At 38.1% G+C, this 23,133-nt stretch overlaps 1 protein-coding gene across 14 annotated transcripts in view; it reads right to left on the reverse strand.

Moving 5' to 3' along the window:
• The window catches only part of PIEZO2 (piezo type mechanosensitive ion channel component 2), a 315,127-nt gene that overhangs the window by 237,139 nt on the left and 54,855 nt on the right, over positions 1-23,133 (reverse strand). For all 14 annotated transcript variants that reach the window (XM_056332062.1, XM_056332065.1, XM_056332072.1 and 11 more), the window contains exon 2: positions 19,923-20,018. In XM_056332062.1, coding sequence (XP_056188037.1) covers positions 19,923-20,018 — 96 coding nt within the window. The remainder of the gene's footprint in view (positions 1-19,922; positions 20,019-23,133) is intronic.

The raw sequence follows: 23,133 nt of genomic DNA on the forward strand, positions 1-23,133 counted from the left end.
AATATCCTGACTGAAAACCACAGTGCTTCAAACAACGCAAACTATGATAAAGAAAGAGGCAGACAGAGCCTGAACTCTAGAGTCTCTCAGGGTGTCTTCCTCAGTGAGTCAACACCACCTCCCTTTGCAGTGTCATTAGAAGCCCCTCTAATGCATACAGAAAGGTGAATTTCTGCTATATGTACAAGACAGAACCGCCTATACCTGCCTCTGCATTATCTAACACTGTAAAAAAAAATAATCAGAGGGGTATGGAGAGTAAGGGAGAAAAAAGAGGACAGAATTGCCCCAAGCATCAACCTCCCTGCCTTCAGCTGTAGGTGAATGCACGCATGTGAAACAGCCCTAACCACCACATCTAATTCTGGGGTATCAAAGAAACACATAAAAAGATGTCTTGGCACACAAATCTCATGGTTTCCAAGCCCTAGATGCCTTTTTAAAAATCACCTGCTTTACTGAACTGGGGGCTACGTCATTAAAGAAGATACACATAACAGGGAATGTATTCAGGAGTAAGCATAATTTTGAGGTCCTTGCTTCTGGTTTTAGAAAGCTTTACCACACCACCTGCTACTGACTCACGGACAAAACAAATGTTAGCTGCAGGCTGACTAAGCTTACTCCTTTCCCCAGGAACTGTAAGTTTCTGTCCCTTTCTATGAGTCTGGAGAGAAATTATAGCAGCTTCTGTGTTTTCTTGATCTAGACCCAAGCCAGAGTACACAAAATTTCTTATGAAATGAAATGACAAAGAAATATCATCACCACTGAATTGTTCCACAGGCAAACAAAGCGAAGAGCCTAGGAGATGGTACTGCATGATACAGGGTCAGAGCCTCTACAAGTATAAATCAACAAAACTGTTTGGACCATAATGCCTTACCAAAATTTCCTGCATTTTGTCATAGTGAAGTGCATTTCTATCGGGCATTTCTATTTCAACCTGGTATTTATTGTGTGTCTGATTCTGTACTAATGGAAGGCTATGGCAGTGCTTTCACTGAACTTGAAAAAAAACATGAGCCTCTGAACACTTCTTAGGAATCTTTTCAGCCTTTTTCTGATTGCTCTTTGAGGTCAGGAAAAGCAACTAATAAAACAGATTTATAGATTTAAATAAATAAATAAATAGAAATCCCCGAAGATTCAGAAGAGAGCTTTAAAATGTCAGGACTATTGCTTCTATGCAAACAAAGTCATAAGTCTTCTAAAGCTGACAGCCTTCCCTACTTTAATACTTCAGAGCTATGAGAGTGATTAAATTCAAGGTGATACCAACAAGCTGACTTTCATCCCCTTCATGTTATACTTTATCATCATGGAAGAGCACATGAAATTACAGATAGTTTTGAAATACAGGATGAAGGACACTATTTATTGACTCCCCACTAGCATGGATATAGTAAAGAATGCATATAAATAAGAAATTTTCTGATGTTTCCTGACCAATTACCTACGAATATGAAAGTGTTTGGGTAAACTCCCAGGGCTGTTTATGTTAGTGAATGTTGGCAGGTATGCACCACTATGTTTATCTCTGAGACAAATTGTTGCTATGCTATGGTTTTTGACAACATGGCTGCACTTGCTTGTTAGGAGCAGTCCACAACAAATATCTGACTCACAGCGGCCAACTGCAGTATTTACATTACTTTATTTGTAACAACCCAAATGTCAAAATAAGTATAATTTACTGAAACCAGACTCAGTCCCAAATTATACACCACAGAAGACACAGACACCAAATACCCATAATGAAATACTTTCACGGTGCTTTTTTATAGCCTGAGGAAATTTTTAAAATCAAGAAGAAGGGGAAAAAAAAAAAAGAAAAAAAAAGAAAAAGAAAAAAGGTGTTCACATAAAAATCTCTTCAAACCAGGTATTTTGCTTGCGGTGATTACTAAACCAGAAAAGGCAGAAAGCTCTGTGACCCCACTGCCTTTCACCATAGACCACAACGTGTCTGTGGAAGGTTTCTGTAACCTTAATGATCTGTCCCACAGCACACAAGAGGCTGTGGAGCTGGGTAAGACAAATTACCATTAGATGACTCTGCAGCTATTACTGCAGTAATAATTACTGAATTACTCCAGGACCAGAGGCATCAAAGGCCAAGGCAAAATTTCAAAAGCTGTGCTCACCTAAAGGTAAGTGGCTTCTAGCAGGGAGCAATTACAAGAGGTCCTAAGGCCATTTTCTTACCACCTTGCTACCCCTTCTTCCATCACAGCCCTACAGCCGCTCTCCCTTCCCAGGCTACAGCATAGACATCTTCTCAGATCACATACTACATGGACAGTGGGCCACAAAGCAAACGTGATTTGTTCTCCTCTACTGAGAAGGGCTGCTCTTTCTGGACCTTCAAAAAAAACAGCCAGGCTTCACAGCTCAAAGCACTCTGCTCAGAATTACTTGCCCAACCCATGTCACAAAAAAATAACTTTTATAATGAATGTTGCTGTGAAGGAGGCTCTGACAGAATTTGTTGGTTTATTTAGCACTTCCTTTAAGTTTACCTTGAAAACAGAAGCAAATTGTTTCTTTTTTTCTAAGCACAGAAGCTGTTAATATTAAAAACAAATCTGAATCTCCTACTGAGACTAGTTTGTTTTTTGTTTTCTGTTTGGTTTTTTGTTTTTGTTTTTTTTTTTAAGCAGGAGCATCTTGTCAACCAAGACAAACATGTGAAGCTTGGTTCGTGACCAGCAAAAATACATATTCTAAATATCAGTGGACTACAAGCAACCCTAATTTTTGCTACTGGTCTCAAAGTATTTGTACAGGACTTCAGCTTGGTTCTATCATATTTTTTACTTAGAATAAGAGACTAAAACTGACCAACACAAACCTCCCAATTAGAAGATCCGCTGTACAAAATGCAAAGCAACACATTCCAAGGAACAAAAACATCCCTTGCAAGAAAAATTCAATGCACTTCTATATTTTCTTCTCTTACATGTGGACATGTGGCTGCACATTTATGATTTTAAGTAGAACAACTTTTCAGAGTGGGATGACTTTAGGGAAAATCCATGTATCTTGAATAATTTGGAAAGAAAAAGAACGTGGATCATTCTCAGGAATTAGTAACTAATGCAGGTGTGCCAATAAAGATGTCTTGTGCCTTTCCAATGGGGCAGGGCGGGGGTGGTGGGGAGGTTCTCCATGCAAACAACCTGAAAGCCCAAACACATCTCATCTATAAATATTCAGCTGGAATCATCTAACAAACAAAAAGCATCCCTTCTAAGTGATGAATTTTATCATCTCATCAATTTCTAGTTAGTAGACTGCCTATGGCGGAAAGTATATTGGCCTATGAGACCAACTAGCACCTTACACATTTTCGTAATAACTGTATTATAAATAATAACAAACTATAATAGCTTAGCTTTTTTTTCCAATCTAAAATACGTACGGCAAACCCAAACAAAAACACAGGGCTAAGTGCAAAGTATAACTGTCATAGTGGTGGTGATGGGTGCACTACGCTCTAGAATGGTCTAAGATATACAACTTCTGGGTAAGAGCATGCAAAACAGCCATGGCAAAACAAAACACTATTAAGGCCTGCTTAAGATGAGAAGCTGGAGATCGTATCATAATGAGAACACTTCTACAAGTACGAAGTAATTGAGTGTAGTCAGTACGCAGGGGATTCACAGCTAAAACAATGGACTGAGGTCTCCTGTCCTCCCAGCTTTGCAGCGTGTGGTTTTTCCCTTGGCTCCCACACCATGCGTGATGAACGGCAACCCCTCTCTGCCTTGGAGAGTGCCTGTACTGCAGAGGACAGTTAAGCTACATTTCAGAGAGAAGCAGTCAAAGTTGCAGCAGCAGCAGCGTAGCAGTGACCCCACAGTGCGTTCTGCCTAGCCAGACCGGCTTCAGGAACCATGTAACTGCTTAACATACCTTTACACTTCAGTGCAGCTCACTCAGTACTAATTCACTGCTCTGATAACATAATACTACAGCTTGAAAGACCTAAAATTATTGAAGACTGTAGACAAGATCTGAGAAAACTGAATGAGGGGCGCATTTTCTGCTTGCCAGTACTTGCACGCAACTGAATTTTTTTTTCAGATGCCAGTATTTGCATCTGAAAAAAAAGAAAAAAGTTAATACATTCTGGTTTCCACTTCAAAGCAAATGCTTCCATTATGGACTAAACTTCTCCTTGCTGAAGGCTTCTGTTTTTCACTTTCTCTCTGATTACACTGAAGCAGACTGCTAGCCGTAAACAGAAAGCAAAAAATTTAAACTAAATGCAAAGACAGTTGTATAACTTTCTTGTGGCTAATGTGAAAAATAACATTTAGCACATCTATTCCAAACAAAAGCACTTTTAAAGAAGATTTGTTCTGTGTTATAAACTTACATAATGGGAAGCGTTAAGTGATCAGCTTTATATTTTCATAACTGTCATCACAGCCCCCCTCTGTTTGTGAACTGGACTTGCTATAGTAACAGTAATCAACCAACTCAGTCAGAATATGCTAGTTTCTATAACACTGCCTATAAACGAAGGATTCTCCAATTTCATCACAAAAAATGTTAATCTATATACGTATAAACTATATTGTTATGTTTACACATATTATTATTACTTATAAATCGAATATATTTAAAATTTAATCCTCAAGTCCAGATTTTTTGTGCATTTTTAATTTTTTCTGAAAGAATTTCTTAAAATGTTTCAGTAGCCCACTTTATGGTTTGAATTTTGTAAGGAAAGGTACTGTCCTAGGAATATACTACTAGTAATTATTGAAGCATAAGTACAGAACCAACTTTCTGAAGGGGAAAAAAACCAAGAAACCTTCAATACCTTAAAATGTTCATTATCATTTTTCTTTGCCATTTCTTCACTTCTAAAGGTGTTTCACACCGTCACCTCTTCCTCCCAGTTTCTCTGTTGAAAGATACACACTTCACACAGCAAGATCACCCCACTAGAGAACTAACACTTGTATACCACCTAGGTTGTCAAGCCAGACAATACTCAAATCTCTTGGATTACGTGGTATCATTATCCTAAAAGTTAAAGTAGCGCACAGAGCCGTCCCAGGCTCTCCCAGCCCGGCGTTCCCCTCACTGTGTGCCAGAACACAGTGACCCCACAGGAGCACTGCTACTAATTTCCTGAAACCCTGCAACTACACACAGCTCGCAGCAGCAGCTAGGGAGGAGAAGACACAACAGTGCCACCTTGCAGAAGTAACTTCTGGGCAAAGCTTCTGATCTTCCCCAAAAGCTACCGCCGAAGGAAAAAGCTGTATCAAACAAACCAAAAAAAAGCCAACAACCATGCAAACAGCAAACAAACCAAACCTCAATAGCAGATGATTTTTTTTTTTTAAAAGGTTTCTTTTCAAAAGCTGATTGTCCCCACACACCCCAACGCTTCAATGTGCATTAGGACCAGTCAAATGAAGCCAAAAGGGACCATATGCCCCATTCAAACAGAACTTTTCTAGTGTTAGCAGTATCCAACATAAACTTTGTAACTTTACACAACATTCTTCTACAAAATATACTCAAGCCATTTGCCAGCAATAACCTATATATTGATGTGGTATTAACAGAAACTTGGAGGCTTCAGCTGGGAGACAAACTGTCAAGCAGCCACTAATTGGTTTTTATGACGTGACTCATAGTTCAGTAATTTCCCAGAATTTAATCACAGGGCACCCAGAAAGATCAGTTAAAGAACAGGCCCAGAATTTGTTAGAGCCCTGTGTGAGACAGGGGAAGGCAATGACCTCAGCAGCTTTGCCACAGAATTTTATGAATGAACAAAGAAAGGATTTAAAAGGTAAGTTAAACTAATCTTGTGTTTCCTTGCAGAGCCCCTCATTGTTTTTCCAAAGGAGTGAGTTTTTAAAATGAAGTAAAAAATGAAGGCTTGTGAGTTGCAGCTACTGTTTATTTTACAACTTTATTTACACGTGATCATTGTGTGTGTGACTTGAATTGCTCCATTATTTTTTACTATCTTCTTTTATATCTCTCAATAAAAAGGGAAAAAATCCTCAGGGTATCAGTAAATTTCTTTGGATTCTTCTACAACCATCACATCACACTATCAGAATGGATAGTACAGAATTCCTGTTTAGTTGAGTTTTTTCCAAAAAAAATCATCCTTATTAAAATTGTCCTAACAAGGTTTAATACAAAGAAAGAAAAAATGTTATTTTGGCCACAAAATCCTATGATTTTCATTGTCTCTTCATTCATTTCCAAACTTTTTTATCCCCCAATGAAATCTGGAAGCATTATCCCCCTTCCTGCTTTCCACCATGGATTTTTTTTCAAAAACGGAATTAAATTCACAATAAAGTGTTGAAAAGTTTTTTTCTGTTATGAAAAGGCTTTACAAAAACTTACTAATCCAGTTGGGTTTACTCATTAATGTTGTTGTTCTGTGCAAATTTATAGAATATAATCCAGAAGAATACTGCACAGCTGTGATGAAAACCTCATTCCCTGACTTTCTGGGGTTTGTTCTGCAAAAAGCTCTTCTTCTCTCCGAACTCTCAAAAAAGGAAATTTAACTTATTTTCCTGGTCAGGTTAAGTGAAACAAGACTATAGTGAAATGGTCTGAAAAAGCTAGAATTCCTGAAGATCTACTAAGCCCTGCTAACATAACCCTGCTATGATTATTTCAAATATTATTTAAATAAGAAAATGACAAATAATCACTTTGTTTTTTCTTACAATAATAATCATCACCAAACTGAGTCATGCATGTTACATGCATGGAAAAAAAAAAATAAAAGCAGCAGCTTTGCGGGCATATATGCTCTCTAAAAAAAGCACAAGAACATCCAAGTTGGTATTTTGCACCTCAATGAAAATGTGCCTTAATTTCTTCAAACCAAAATTTATCTATCAAATAGGGACATATTCAGATTTAATGTCTATGTACTGACTTTGATGATGATGATAATGATGAATGCTTCATGAGGAAAGATGGAAAGCTAGGGTATGGAAGAGTGGACTGGGAGGAGACTAGATAACCATGGAGCTGCTGCTACTATTTCACTAGATTCACAAGCCCATTACATGACACTGTCCTATAATTCAACACAAGAAAACTTTCAGCATCTTGAAATTCCCATACTTCCTTGGATGAGTGCAGTGACTACTTGGATGCTAAGAGGGCAGCTCCATTTTGCAAGAATAATCAAACATTTAGGGAGAGCTATTTGGAGAAAAAGGACGGCAAAAAGGCACTGTTAGCTGAGCGTACTTGGGATACAGGAGAACCAGATTCAGGTCTCTGCTCTGAATTACAACAGCATGTTAACGAATCTGCTTGGGGGGGAGGGGGGGGCGAGGGTCAGGGGACCGGAGGGATGCGTTTTGAAGTTCCCTGCTTCATCTGGAGGCAGAGCAGAAACATTTTGAATAATGAGAAACTGCACACCTAACTCCACATCTGCACCAACAGCTTCATTTTCAAGAGTTCACAGCTCCCTCTAAATCACATTAAGACCAGAGTTTAAATGTTAATTATGGAGCATGTGCATATTAATTTTCTGCTTTTTTTCTCTCCATAAGTAATGGGAATGCTTTTAAATGCCTTTTGTTTGGTTTCTTATGGGCTTACTTGGTTTCTTAATATATTACAAGGCACTTCCTGCGCTGCTTACAGAAGCAAATTTCCCACTGCTAGTGGGAGTTTTCCCTGAGTAAGGTCAGCAGATTTGGTCCCAAGGGAGCAAACTGAGCTTTGAGCTTAGCTACCCTGAAGATCTAGCAGAAAGCAAAACAGATATCATTCTTGTTTAAAATCTGCTACTATATTGTATCCTTCTCCGCCACATCATCCAACACAAACAACTAGGAAACGTTTTGCTGCAATAATCCTTTCAATTAAGGCTCCCATTACAGTGAAACAGCTGCTCACTACAATACATCTTTGTCACAGAAGTATTTATTTCCCAGAAAACATTTCTTTAGTTGTTAAGACAGATGTAATAAACCAGATCCACGGAAGTTGCAGAACTCAAAGCAGTGAGCAAAATCGTACCAGCCAACATCCTTACATTGAAAAATGGGTGCTTTCAATGAGGGCACAATTTATTCTTTTGTGTTGACAAAAAAGCCTCCTCAAATTAAAGCACATCTGGTGTCTCAACGTAATGTCAATGAGCTACAACTGAAATAGCAGCATAAGCCCTCACACATACATCATTAGAAAGAAAAAAGGAAACACTCCAAAAACTTCTGTCCTCCTGCTGATCAGTGGTGTTCGTGTGGGCCCTTAAAAGCCTTTTGGAATGCCCTCATGATAAATATTTAATGGCCAACCTCTTGCTTAATGACAGAGTCAGGTGCTGCTCTTGGCACATAAAGACAAATGAATCAGCACCTTGTTACGGCTTCCCGACCCACCCATATGTGCTCATGCCCTCAGCCCTGAGCAGCCCGCTGAATGCTATTTATTTATTTTACTAACAAGTCCAACTCACATTAACTGTCACTGGAATATAAACAGTAGTGACAAAAAGCATTATCATGAATAATTTAATCCAAGCTTCGAGAGTGCTTGCAAATGAGCAGTTTTCTTGCTGTAAACTCTGTCCCTGTGATTGCAGCTCCCAGGCAGCTTGCCTACATTTCAGATGATGGCGATAGCAGGAAGAGGGGACATTCCTCTTCCACCTACATGTTCCCAATGAGTTGAAAACCTTCCTTGTCAGCCGTGCCTCTGACAGTGACCTGCAGTTAGTACTGCAGAAACTAGAGAAATAATGAGAAGCACCTTCAAGTCAGAAGCTGGATAGACGGTAAGGCACCCTAGAGGAGCAAGACACTAAGAACCAAGACAGTTCTTACAGCTGGACTCGATCTTAAAGGTCTTTCCAACCTAAATGATTCTATGATTCTGTAAGACCAGCTCTGTATTCCATTTTTGCAGGCATGAGGTCCAAATCCAGTGTTCTTTGTCCATAAAAGCCTGACAGGTCCTCAGGCTGAGTGGGGAACCACATCTATACAACCTACATAGGTATTTCTCTAGAAACAGTTGAAGATGCCAGGGCCTGTATCACTGCAGTACTAAATGATTTCTCAGAACAATCAGAAGCAAAACTGGTAAACAGTCAAGACTTGGCTACCTAGTTCTCCTTCTACTCTCAAAACCTTTGTAAAAAACCAGTTCATAAATAGTATGTATGTGTCATACCTTCCTGGCTTCTTGTTCATCCCCTAAGCACCAAGCGATAACCCGAGGGTAGTTCTGTGCCATGAAAGGAACAAAGCAGTGGGCACTCAAAATCACTGCTCTAGGTGATCCAAGAAACAAGCATGTTAATCACACAAGTGACAAGGAGAAAGGAAGGCAGACCACTTCAAGAGAAGAAAAAGACAAGGTGACAGTACTCTTACAGTGGAGATTCTCTTTGAGGATCACTGTGACACGTAAGTACAGTGTTGATCTACAAAGAAGTAACACCAATCTAGATCTCTACCTGAGGCTTTCTAAATTCCTCGGGATTCAGACCCTAGATTCAAATCCACTACAGACACAGGATCATCCACAGGCAGTCAGGCTCACCTATGAAATCTGATAAAAGCGGTCTGACATTTACCAACTACTGTGCTCTAGAGCCAGTACTATTTTCTGCCATAATACTCTCCTGTCAAAAGATGTACACACTCTTCCATGTGTGAGGAAGACATTCAGAACAGGGGGGGAAAAAAAAGGGGGCGGGGGGGGATATACCCACACTCAGGACTCAATGTGAAGAACATAGCAGGTCCCTTTCTTGCAGACCAGAACCTATTTGAAATAAAATGAGCTAGGATGAGAAGGGAAAACACAGAAAAAAAATTAAATAAATGATGTATTAATTTTAAAGAATCAGTGTTTGCCTCAGTGGACAAATTTCTGGTATTACTAGAGAGTAATTCATAGCAAAAAGCTGGTACCAAGGCACTGCAACAAGAAGTGATATTAATGCCATCACCTGCCTTGCTGGCTAATACAGTCCTGGGCTCACTTCTTAATGCTTCTTCAGACATCATCTACTATGGTAGATTCAGGACATCCCTTACTGGAGTGTGACTGCCTCCAACCAAGGCAACAGCAACAGCAGTGGAGTAAAAGGGAGCAGCTGCAGTGCCTTTAAGAAGTTGCACAGTTGTTTTATTGGAATTCCTCTCACCTACAGGTCAGTCATAGTAATAAAAATGCATACCTAATAGTTTACTGGCTTTTTTTCCTCTTCCTTTATGACAGCATAATAAAACATGGTTGTTTAACATACAGTGGTACTAGAAATTCGAATTGGGAGGCCCAAAATGTGTTTTATATTCTTGCTACTCTTTTTATTTTCCAAACGTCAACATAATCCCGTAAAACAACCCCTCCTCTAGCATAAATGAGCTTACAGTTTCTGACTCTTGAAAACAGTACTGATGACCACAATAACGCTCCAAAGTCTTCCAACTTTGCCCATCACCTTAACCAAATCACCAGAAAGTTTCAAGCCTGCAACTGTTAATTTGGCCTAATGTAAAATAACCCAATAACCCTCCCCCAAAACATTTGACAGACACAAAACCTCTGCAAACCATCTGACTCTTACTGTTACTGTTCATACACAGGATATTGAGCAAATTATTTGGGTAACAATAGTTTAGAGGCATCAGCTGGGTCACCAATTCTACTTCCCACCATCACAGGTGGACCACAGGATATATTCTGGTTCATAAAAGGATCATATTCCACTTTAAAATGAGATGGGGTTTTATGCTCCCTGTTTTTATTAGAAGCTGACGGCTAGGAAACTATCTATGGTCCACCCTGTATACACAGTTTCTAGATGGTGCGCCAGCATCTTCATTTAACTGAAAAAGCCATATGTCCCTGATCCAAATCCAAAATAATGATAATTTCTCCATTTTTTCAGCATTTGAGCAAATATTTTAATTCTTCAATCTAGGGTATTACACTCGCTTTCAGGATGGAGATTATTCAGCCTGTAAAAAAAACTTAAGCATTTAAACTCCTGGAGTCTTACTTCTCTCTCACATACAGTAGTTTTCCTTTTTTCAGTCTCCTTACCAGCAGGCACATTTGCCTTTGTCTCTGTGTTTAACAGTACTGCCCTTATTCAAAACTGAAGCACAGTCCTGTTTGAAGTTTTGGGCATACCCAGACAATATTCGATTCCTGCTTCATCCCTCTACCAGCCACGCTTTTTGTTATTTTATATTAATATAGCTACACACATTTTTATTCCTTGTTTCAGTTTACTTTGCAGAGTTTAACTCAGCTTGACTTCTGGCAAATTCTCTTTCATCCGAACACTTCTTGACCTCTAACATGGTTTCTTTACAGATTATTCCCCTTTTACTCATTCCTTGCAAACTCTGTTTATTCGTAATGTCGATTGCGAAAGCTGTTGGTGGTCTGGAGTTCACCCCTAAACGTCACCAGTGCTTAAGACTGAAGTTTTAACCAGAAAGATGGAAGTTTTTAACTAGAAAATGTCACCACATTCAAATGCTTGAGGTCTTTAGTCACTATCTAGTTTCCCTAAACTTATTTTGCACTTCAGGTTAAGAAAACCTTGGAGACTGTTTTTTGTTAACTTTGGATCGTAAAGAATAATGATGACCAACTCTCTCTGACGTCCTTAGTCCACCCAGACCAATTTTAAAATAACACTGGTTCTTCACAAGTCAGTAATTGTTTGAGAAGTTGTTTGCATTAAGGAAAGATTTGGCTGTATGGTTATTAGGAGAATTTTTCTTCTAGTTTATAGAATAACATAACAATTCCATGTTGATTTTCTCCTCCTAGTATTATCTGAATCCAGCCAGATCTTATCAACCTCTTGCTTTCTTCCTGCAATGTAACTTTGACTTCTAAATGATTCTACTGTAGATGCAGATTCAATAATACCCCTCCTATTCCTCTACAGCCTGCTTACTGATTTACAGAGCTAAGACACTATACCACTGTAGCCATTTTCAACTTGCTTTTAGCTCTGTATCATACAGTCTCTGACAGAGCTCTATCAAGATCTCCCAGCAGAATCAGTTGAATTAAAATTTTCTACCCCAAGGGCTGGTCCACTCTTGCTACAGGGAAGGACAAGGGGGATGGCTTGGGTGGTAGCTCACGCCAGCCTCTTGTGCTGCGCAGCCAGGGCAAGGTGGGTGTTGCATCTCACACTGCCATGCTTCTTGCAGCCAGCCTGGCTCTTCGAAGCACTGTCACAGCTACAGCAGACAGCAGAAGGGTGCCCAGACAAACTGCCTCCATTGTTGATGTCTAAAAGCCAAGTCTGCTTCCAATATATTGCCCCACAAAATAAGCTAGAACATTTACAACCAACAATCAGCTTCTCTTACAAACTTCTGCCACCAAGATCCGTCTGCATTCAGAGCTGTATTTCAAACGTGGCTCCTAGCTGAAATGTACGCAAATAACGCACATAAAATTATGCCAATGAACAACAAAAAAGTATACATCCCTGCTTGTTAAAACTATCAGAAAGAACTGTGAGACTTTTTGATGATTAACATATGCAACACACTAATATTAAAAACAAAAAAATTAACTCAGAGAAATTCGTGCTTCAGGACAATGAGGAGAGAACAAATTCTTAAAGTTTGGCTTTCCTGGCATACTCAGCACTATCTTCTTTCCACCAAAATCTGTGGGCTGACTTACCAGTCTTAGAATTGCAGGACTACATGACTCATTCAATCATATTCTACAGCCTAAAATGCTGCTATTTTTATATGATTTTGTAAAATTCATTTTCATAGTTTCATTATTTAATACAATTTAAAAACATGCTCCAAGGTCATTCCAAGTTAAAATGCTTTCTCAACCACAGCATAACTACATCAGATCCCGAATTTGAGTAAGTGTGCACATTCAGGACAGTACTCTTGTCAGTGCTCAACTTCACAGCTGGGTCCAAGGCATGCTTTCTGCCCCTGCCTCAATCTAACTCAGGGCAGAAATTTCTCATGCTTTAGTGGTGTTAGTTGAGAGGACTGCTAGCTTATAGCAAACTCTCTTAATTTACCATACTTTTTCTAGATTAGATTCCCATTTCTGCACTTTCACCTTCTAAATATAACAATAAAATAATAAAAGTTTTATTTTGTACACACTCACTGGAAAGGAATAAAATTGACTAATTTTCAATGATTTTAACAAAACATCACAAAAGAAAGGCTAGAAAAGTAACCTTCACAAGCTGTATAAAGTACAATTGATATTTAAGTGTTGGATGTAGCTTAATGAATTGGGGAGGCAGGGAGAAAGAATGTTTTCAGAGTTACTGCCAAGAACAAACATTTCTGAGCGGTCTTACCTGTGCCTCTGAATTACTTCTCCATGCCATAAATCTGCATTTACCTATACCTTGGTATAGAAAAAAAAGGGAGCTTTGTTTTGGCTTTAGTTCTTTATTCTGCTAACTCTAACACTGCTAGAGTTAAATTAAACTATGTTAATTAAACAGTGACATATTCAGTCTGAAGCTGACTATCACCAGGACAGGGGGTAGGCTTGGGTTCAACTTGAAACATTAAAGAAATCACTTCCAGATCACTCTAAACTGCATATAAGGAGAAATATTGCTTTAAAATAACTTCAAACTAATGCAGCTATAAACATGCTCAGTTTTACAATGAAACAGTTTTCTGAATTTGAAGTAGCAATAGTGTCAACTCTCCTTTAAAATGGCTTTTTTCCCATTTAATTGAGTATTTCCATCACAATCCCAAAACAATTCCACAAGTCTAATTGCAAGCACCTTAATTCAAAGCCCTCTGAAGAATTATTGCCTTCTCTACCAAGAGCATTACCCTTTTTTTCATTTGAATTTTTCCAAAGGCCCACAGTCATTAAGAACCACACAAAAAAGCCCATGTTGGTTATTTAAGTGCAAGTTAGAATATATTTCTAGTTATCTTCTCCTCCTGGTTTCTGCATTCATTGTCCCAACACTGCTTTGCTGTGTTTGCAAGGCTGCAATCAACATGCTGCCGAGTTTCTGCCATACCTGGGTCCAAAACCATTGCCAGCAATCATATAATAAATGATAATGAAAACGGGTGACATCTAATCAACTGCTTAATGGGAGTCCCTGCTTACAATTTCTTCTGTGGAAGTTAAAACGTAAAAACAGCCCAGGAACTGGACTCCACCTTCTCAGAGTGGAATATCCCATTTGAGAACAGCATCATAAGGCAGTGAGAAAAGCACAGCTGTTATTTATCATACACAACAACATAACACAGACACAAGATTTCTGTACCCAGTGCTGTCAGTGCAACGCTTCTTCTTGTGAGTTTACTTTCACTTTGTTAGAGAGGTTTTCAATTCATAAGAAAATGTTTTGATAATAAATAGGGAGAAAGCACATAGTATCATTAACAGAAATGTTCACTGGCTTGTAAGATGCAAGAGGATTTCTAAAGTTGGTTAATGTAAAGGTATCACTTCATTTTCACTCATCCATTGCTAAAACGTCCATGAATAAGTACCTCAGGATCTGGCCCACTGATCATAAATAACATGCCCCATTGCTCACTCCCAGGAGAATATTTATAATGTTGGAAGTGGAGAAACCTAGCTGAGATGGAACATTTTGAGCCAAAGGATGTTTATGTAGCAGCCTGGCATGCCTCCATACACATGCCCAGTCCAGTAGAAATCCCATTTTTAATTGCTCAAAAGCATTTTCTGATTTATAAATAAACCTTCATACTAATGCCTTGGGCTTGTACAAAGAAACTCAGTAGTTCCGAAGACGTCTTAAAGAGTTATGCCACCTCTTTTAATCAGCATCTTTATTATTACCCAGAGTACTTTCTATTGAACACTTAAGGATAACAGGTAATAATTTTCAAAAAAAAGGAACAAATCATCTTTGTGGTTACACAGGCAAAATACGGATGAAAGCCGTCACAAAAGCATATAAGCATATAGTAAATCTAAAGAGAAAAAGGTCAAAACTCAAGTGGTAACACCCAAACCCATGAAGCTTTTCACTGAAATGTTTTATGTTTTAAATGTTGGCTTCCCAGCCTAGCCAATTCATACATTTTAATTTATAACAAGATTAGACAATGACTACGTCTCTGGCCTGTCAATGTCCACTCTGGCAGACATGACAGAAAACTGTTTTGAAGAACACAAGTGCAGCCTACAGCCCATCAGTACTATTAAAAATCTAGCAGACAGGTACAGCTTTTAGCCCTTGCAGAGGTGACTGGGATATCAATACCTCAGGCGCATCAGATGGGTACCTCTGTTTTGGCTGTACTTTAAGTTGGTGAAGCTAGGGGGACTGTTGTCCCCTCTTTGAAGTAGTCCAACTACAGTGCCCCCAAAATAATTTACTAATACTGGGTGATATAATTGCTATGAGATGGAAGTAAAAGCAGTCATGAACTCCAACACTTGAACTAAAACTATCTCCTTAGACTGAAGCAGTTAACTGAAGACTGAAGCAGCTGCACAGAAACACTCATGAATATCTTTTTCCTTATTCAGACAGTTTCATGGACAATTAAGTAGTATTTCTGCAAACAATACATTCAGCTAAATCTTAAATAACTCAGTGTTTCAGCTCTAACCGAAGCAGAAATTTCCTCTACTTTAAAAGAGGTTGGTTGGTATTTTCACTTGCCAGGTAGTATCTTAAAACAAATACACTGAACATATGCAAAGACAAAAGACTGTGCCATATCTCCATGATTAAGGATTCATATTACTTTACCTCAGTAATTACATTTTTAAAGAAGATTAAATATTTAAGGAAAAAAAATATTACTTATTAAGCTTTAAACACTATCTGAACCATTTCAGTGTGTATATTTTTTTCCCCCAGTGTTTCTAACCTTTTGCATTTCTGTCAAAATTAAAATTAATCCAGACTGACATCATTCATTCCAGATTAATTTCTAATTCTAAAGCCTGGAAAACCCTTAAGCTGGGTGGAGAGAAGTTGCATAAGTTCAGTAACAGGAAAGTGCAAGGTGATAACCTGGGAAAACAGATGGAAGTGCAAGAGATAGGAATGTTGGCCGTGGTTTGTGACTGGGCAGTTGAGTGCGCCAGGAGGAGATGAGGAAGGAAAAGCTTAGTAGAAGGAGAACAGAAAACTCAAAAGAATAAAAAGATTTAAACAAAGGAGGCAAGAATCAGGAAAAAAACGACCACTTGAATAAATCAGAAATAGAAGAGAAGGCTTGAAAATATTATTTGACAGAAAAGAAAGAAAAAAAGAGAAAAGACAAATAAAATATACAGCTACATACTCTGTTTTGTTGTTTGCGGGGTTCTTTGAATAAAGTCAGTTTTATTTAACTTTTGACTCTGATTTACTGGTGGTTTGGCTGGTTTTAGCTAAAAGTTACAGATTTCCCCTGTCTTTTCCATCCTCTGGACATGGAAGAAAAAAAAATGTACCAACACTTTCTTGAAAGATACACCTACACAGATAACACACAATTAAAAAAGGTGAAAGGGACAGTGGGCCAAAACGGTTACACTCAGAAATATTGAATTTATATAACAAATTAATTCCCACGAACACACCATAATATGAAATTCAGAAGTATAATCCAAGATGACACACAATACGGGGAAGCTATCCAAAATCCTAAGAAAGCGTTTTCCTCTGAAGAAAGATTGCTGCCACCAGTGATGCAAACTAGATGATTTAGTGTCTATCAAATCACACAGGAATTAGTCTTAATCAAATTGACTTTTTTAGACTCTAAAAGGAGAGGATTAGGATGTTGCTCCACTGTTGCTCTTGGCATCTAGAACATGGCTCTGTTTTATCCTGTCAATCACTTTTCTTGCACAGAAGGGGCAGCAAAAGTAAAACACACAAAATCAGCAGGGTAATAGCATATTATCTGGGAAGCTACACCCAAATTCCCAATGAGTGCTTCGCTCTCAACTGCCACCTTCAGCACTTTTAAGAGAAACTTTACCTCACAGCTGGGCATTGACTGATGTTCCATTCTCACAATGTCCTCATAACTTTCCCCTGTAAAAATGACTGACAGACTTACCTAGAGTGGGATTTCCTACCTTTTATGCTTACTTTATTTATTTTTCAGTTCTGTTTTTGCTGGCTCCACTGCACACTTACACAGTCAACATAAACTAAACCTACCCAATTGGTGTGGATCCCTGCCAAAAGACAATGTGTTAGTTTCTCAGATTGACTGGTAGAAACTGGGTGAAAAATGGTGTGGGAAGTAGAAGAGTGTGGAGAGACATAATATAAATGTAGGAATTAAGGCATGAAATACAAATGCTAACCAGACCTTGTCTACTTCTGTACTGTAATACTTCATGAAGACAGCTTCTTCACCAAGGAGTGAGATTTTAACTCTACAGCTAACAGACCAGATCTCACAAACACCCTAATTCTCACCCACTTCCTTGCCTTGTTTCATAGTTCTGTCAAGATACTTCCATTACAATTCTCAAAGACTTCAAATCTGATATAATTCTAATATATACCACTCTAAGCAATCTTTGGAAATCTGACTTTAACCTATTTGTAATTCAAATCCTATTTATGAGTAACATTTAGGAATACTACTACCCTTGTGCAATCCTTTGCACTTCTTTTCCTTTAGCTTAGGTGTCAAGACTGTAAAGCACCATGGGCATCTCTGTCAATCAATACTACTATATTCACACTAAATAATTATACAGTAAAACCCAAATAGAGTGCAAAATAGATTAATTCAATGCAGATTCTCTTTTAAATGAAACTAGCTTGTGAAATGCACGATGGCAGGATATCCTTTTGGTAAACCCTTCAAAGATTTCAAAAAAGAATCTACATCTATCCTAGCTAAAATGAAAGCAAAACAGTGAGTCGTCCTAACTAGGACAGGTTAGAATACACTCTCCACAACACAAATGTAACTCTGCCTTGCTTCTCCCTGCTAGAACCTGGAGGAGAAAGTTCTCTTTCTTATACAGTTTCCCCTATACACAGGCCGGGTGAAAATCTGCATCAACAGAAACCACGTGCACGAATAGACGTTTCCTTAGTTTTGCCTCCTACACTAGTAAAAACAGGTACAACAAAAGTTGTACTTCCACTTTTGAAAACTGATTGGTACTGTTAATATGTGCCGTGCAGTGATGAATAGCTGATCAGACAATGCTGAAACTCCTGCTTCTTCCCTTCATCTTCTCAATAAAGGGAAAAAAGGATGACAGCTTGAGGGGTCACTAAATCAGACGACGAGACTCTCCAAGAATGCTTTGCAGGGAATTCATGAAAAGTTTCATACATTTATTTTCTCAGGAAAAGTGGACCTATAAGCAAGACACAGGAATGTATGTTTGGAAGGACACTTGTCTATAAACCATTCGAAAATATGTAATTCTTCAGCTAACACACTGAAAACTGTATGTTTGTTGCCAACATGTTGCTCAGTCAAACCACAATGAGTTCTTCAGGTAAGAAAAAATATCAGTTTATGTTACACAGTGTTTAGAAGACAGATATGGGACTGATGAAGAACCTAGAGTATCTACAAGCTCTTCTAAGAAAACTGGAAAACACATGAACTAAGAGGTAAATCCAAACTGCTGAGAAACTACCCTGGCAGAACAAAGTCAAGATTAAGGTTTTTCAGGAAACCATAAAAAGTGCCAAAATCTTTGGGTAAGAACTTCATAGAGGCCCTGTAAACTCAGATATCACTGTACTCAGAGTCTAGATTTTCTTGATTGTTTTCTTTAAAGAACTATGTGGATTTGGTCTGAATTTCCATCAGCCATGAAAACAGATTTGTGAGTAGAAAAAATTTGCCAAAGTCAGTATCAAATAAGGCAGTATAACTTCAGAGCCTCTTTAAATGCCTCTTTTTTGTTAGTGGTGTCATGAACCAGCTTGCTTTATAAAGGACACTTCACATTATTTCCATCAGAAAAGATGAAAGGTCAGTCCATTTGACTTTAGCATTGTGTGATATTTTTTTTTTATCCTGGTCTGAAGAAGAATTGGGTAAGCAGGAACAAGAATGACTGAAGCAGCTTTAGTGCTTTGAAATGCAGTTATCAACAATCTCTTCCAACAGGCTACTAGGTGACAAAGCACATCAGTAGATAAAAATCTGTAATTGCATGCTCACTGCCAATTCCACCAACCGATCACAAACCCTTAAGTTTTGATATCATTATACTACCATACAGTCAACATTTCTGCTGGCTTTCAAGAAGCCACTCCTCTACACAAACAGGCTCCTTACATACAGCAAGAATGTAATATTTCTGAAATGGTTCTGTCTTTACAAGTCTGCATAATTGTTTTCATATTTTAAATTGTAAAAGTTTGATTGGTATGTGATACGTAGATGTTTGACTGCCTGATGTAGATAGTTATTCATCATCTCTACCAGTAAGCCTTTTTAGTTATTTTCACAAAGACAGTTGTATAAAGTCAGGATGACAGTGATGTTTAAGTAAGTGCCTAAAATACAGTTGGATGAAAAAACTGAGACCAAATTTAATTCTCAAAAGTAACTACAAATCCAGACCTGGGCCACAGGCTATGACAGGATGACTTTGGAGGGGTTCTGAAAGCTCATTTTTCACCCAGACTATGTCAGATGAAATAATGCCATAAAAAGGATCTCCCAATACCATTATCAGGCAGCCCTGCTGCACCTTGAGGCAAGAATGGCATCATGGTTGGAAGTCCTTCAGCACCAAAGCCAGCACATATCGAGCCTACAGTGTCACAGAATTTACAGCTTGTGCTACAAGTTAGCTCCCTTAATGAGGGGAAAATGTTCAAGACTTCACCTTGTACTGCACAAAGGCTTTTGCATGTACTACTGTTCCACTACACATTCTGAAGAATGAAGCAATTAACATCTTACCTTGCATCGTTGTTTTTGTGGGTTCTGAAAACAGAGGAATGAGCAGGAGGTAGATGAGGTAGACAAAGGAGAGCCCATTGTAACGAAAAGCACAGGCTGCGATAAGAGAAAAAAAATGAAATATTAGTTAATCAGCCTGCGATAATCAAATTCATAGCACACAGCATTTCCCATTTGAGATTACTATTTATCTTACCATCTTCACCATTTATTTAAACCATTTCTACACAAGTATTCAACTTTATGCTTCAAATAATAAAATCAAATACACTTCTCAAGTATTTTCACAGTAATATATATTTTAAGTTTAGCAAAAGTTGCATCCAAGCTACAAAGATTTTGTCCAGAATTATGGACAAGTTAGTTGTTAACTAAATTTTTTTCTTTCCTCACATATGATCTATTAAACCATTCCCCATAAAAATATATAGGGATGCAGAAATCAATATTTATGGGCTGTCTTTGGTACAAAATGAAACATTGCGCGGGTCAAAGGGTAAGGTCAAGAAAACCATAAAAAGGGTATCTGTCAAAACAAAACAGGAATTAGTTACCTATGAAGAGTAACTTAAAAGAATAGGCACAGAGATAAGGCCTGAGACTGATGAACCTAGTTAGCAAACTATGAAATTTGGCAAGGATTCTTAAGACACTCTGAACTTCAGGTGAACCATCCTCATTATACACTAATTTTAATAGAAAAGCACATTTCCTTATCAAAAGCTACCCACCTCCCGAAGGAGACAACCATCCAGAGAACACGCGTGTCAAAGTTCATTGACTCTGTGTGTGATTTCGTTAATGCACACTGGGTAACAATCCCACTTTTGGAACGTCTTCAAGAAGCCACATACATGTTCGCTATCTTACAATTAAGGATTATCAGTAAATAATATGAAAAATTAAGTCTCTTCAGATTCCAAATTACAGCAGGCCTCAAACGACCAATTATCCTTAAAATAGCAGTGTCTTTAAATTGTTACAGAGATCTTTCAATTTTATTATCATCCACTTGTTGGCTTAATAAGTTCTTCTAGTGAAAATATTGTGAACTACAAATGAAAAAGGGTTTCACAGCAACTTGCAACTGGTATTATACGAGTTTTTTCTAAAGAATGGAACTACTTTGCTGACTTTGCCTAGTATTTCCATTTCTGTTTAAAAAAAATTAGTGTATTTTCCCGAAAGTATGCAGGTCAGCAGGCCATCAGAACAACCAGCAATATTGCTACAGCCAAGGCACATCTTTTCAAAGAATGTCATGCACATTCTGTGATGAAAGAGGAGTGTATGGACTTCCATACAGAAAGGATAAAACCAACAAAAAATGACAAACTAACCTGTAATTTCACTGTGCAGCAGATGTTGAAATATTATAAAGCTTATTACATTCAACTGTTCCCATGAGATAAGCCAACTGCAGAGGAGTCAGGAGATGAACTAACCTCTACATTTATTTACTCGTGCAAAATAAATAGTATCAATAAAATCTTCTCAGCTATAACCAGAACAACTTGGTTTTGCGGGACAGAAACAGTCTTAGTCCTGCTAAAAATGCGTATACCAAAAGAAAACAAGTTTCTCCAGTCACTACTTCATGAAATTTCATGGAGACTATCCTGGAAATGAGTTAACAACTTAATGATTAATTGGTCCTCATCCTATCTGTCCATCTTAGTTATAAATACAAAACTGAGAAGTCTCTCTATTAACAAACAAATCCACATGATGGCTGTAATTTTTGCTTCCCAAACTAACCAATGCTCTGAACAACCAACTCAATTTCCTTAATAGCCCTGATAGAAAGACTCTGGATTTATGCTCCACATCTGCAGCTTAGACAAGAAATGTGTAAACTTTATGGGCAAGTCTGGTAAGAAGGATGGACAAGAAGCATCTACACTCTACTTCTAAACTGATACCGTTCTGCCACCAGCCTTCAAAAGAATCTGTCAAGGACTACAAAATCCATTGAAGCTTGATAAAGGTTTTTTCAGAGTGGAATCCAGAAAGCTTAAGAGCAGCTTCTCATTTGCCTGTAAGAATTTAAACTCAGATTGCTCCTGTCATTTACTACTTAAGCTCCCTTTATAGCTACAGCCTTTAGAGGCCACCCAAGAACTTATACCTACACCTGTAAATAAGAAAAACTGCAAAATAAACAGGATCTACTCCACTGGGAATTCTGTAAGTAATTATCAGAGCTTCAAAGTGAATGTACTTGAGGAGAGGAGTCAGCCCCACTACTACGCACCTACTCTCAGGGTGCCCTGTAGAGGAGCACATCATGTGCAATGGCCATTAGTGGCCTCCTTGAGATAAATGGCAAAGAGGACATTCCTGAGATTAGGACAAATCCATAAATCAACTTTTTTTGCAAGTTTAATTTGGGGTGGAAAAAAGTACTTTGGCATTCATACAAAAAGGTATGATAGTGGTTCAAGGCTGATACAAAGCCTGGAGGCTTTTCTACCTCAAGGGGAAGGATCAATGTTCTCAGTTATTCTGGTAGCAGAATAATAGTATTAGTAGATAATACTATTATAAAGTTGTTACAGGGATTCTGTCAATCAGCTTTTAATCACACTAAACAGCTTACTTCATTTCAGTGCAATATTATACCCATTTTCATTTTTCTTCAGAACTGACCTTGCTTGCAGAGCACTTAGCACTCAGTTTTCTCAGAACAAAGATAGAAAACAGCAACTGTGCGCTTTAGATACCCTCTTTTATTAGCCATATGTCAATGAATGCCTTGCTAACAAGTCAAATATTTAGAACCTCTATTTTTATTGAGGTGTCCTCTAGCAAACTAGTAACCTTGGCTAGACATTACCTGGAAAGCCTACATCTATTTAAACAGGTGCAAAAGCACCAGCAATACATTTCAGAGAATTAATAAATGAAAAACCCCCAAAACTTCACTGCAATATTTTTACTATTCCCTACTACATCTATTTCACTATTTCCATATCGTGTTTATCTCCATCTGTCTAGTACATTTTGCTGAAGAGATTAGTGCCTTATCAAGCTAATGTGCAAGAGCAAAGAGCCATGGTTGAACATACTTTTAGCAAGACAAAAGATTAGAGAACAGTAGCTGTCCTGTATTTACCTATTTAAACTGCTCTGCAACATTTTTCAAATGTATCTATTCCTAGGTTCTGATACTCAGAACCACCTAGAACAAGTTACTGGGCATAAAATCAGC

Source organism: Falco biarmicus, chromosome 3 (assembly GCF_023638135.1).
Source record: "Falco biarmicus isolate bFalBia1 chromosome 3, bFalBia1.pri, whole genome shotgun sequence".
NCBI classification, from domain to species: Eukaryota; Metazoa; Chordata; class Aves; order Falconiformes; family Falconidae; genus Falco; species Falco biarmicus.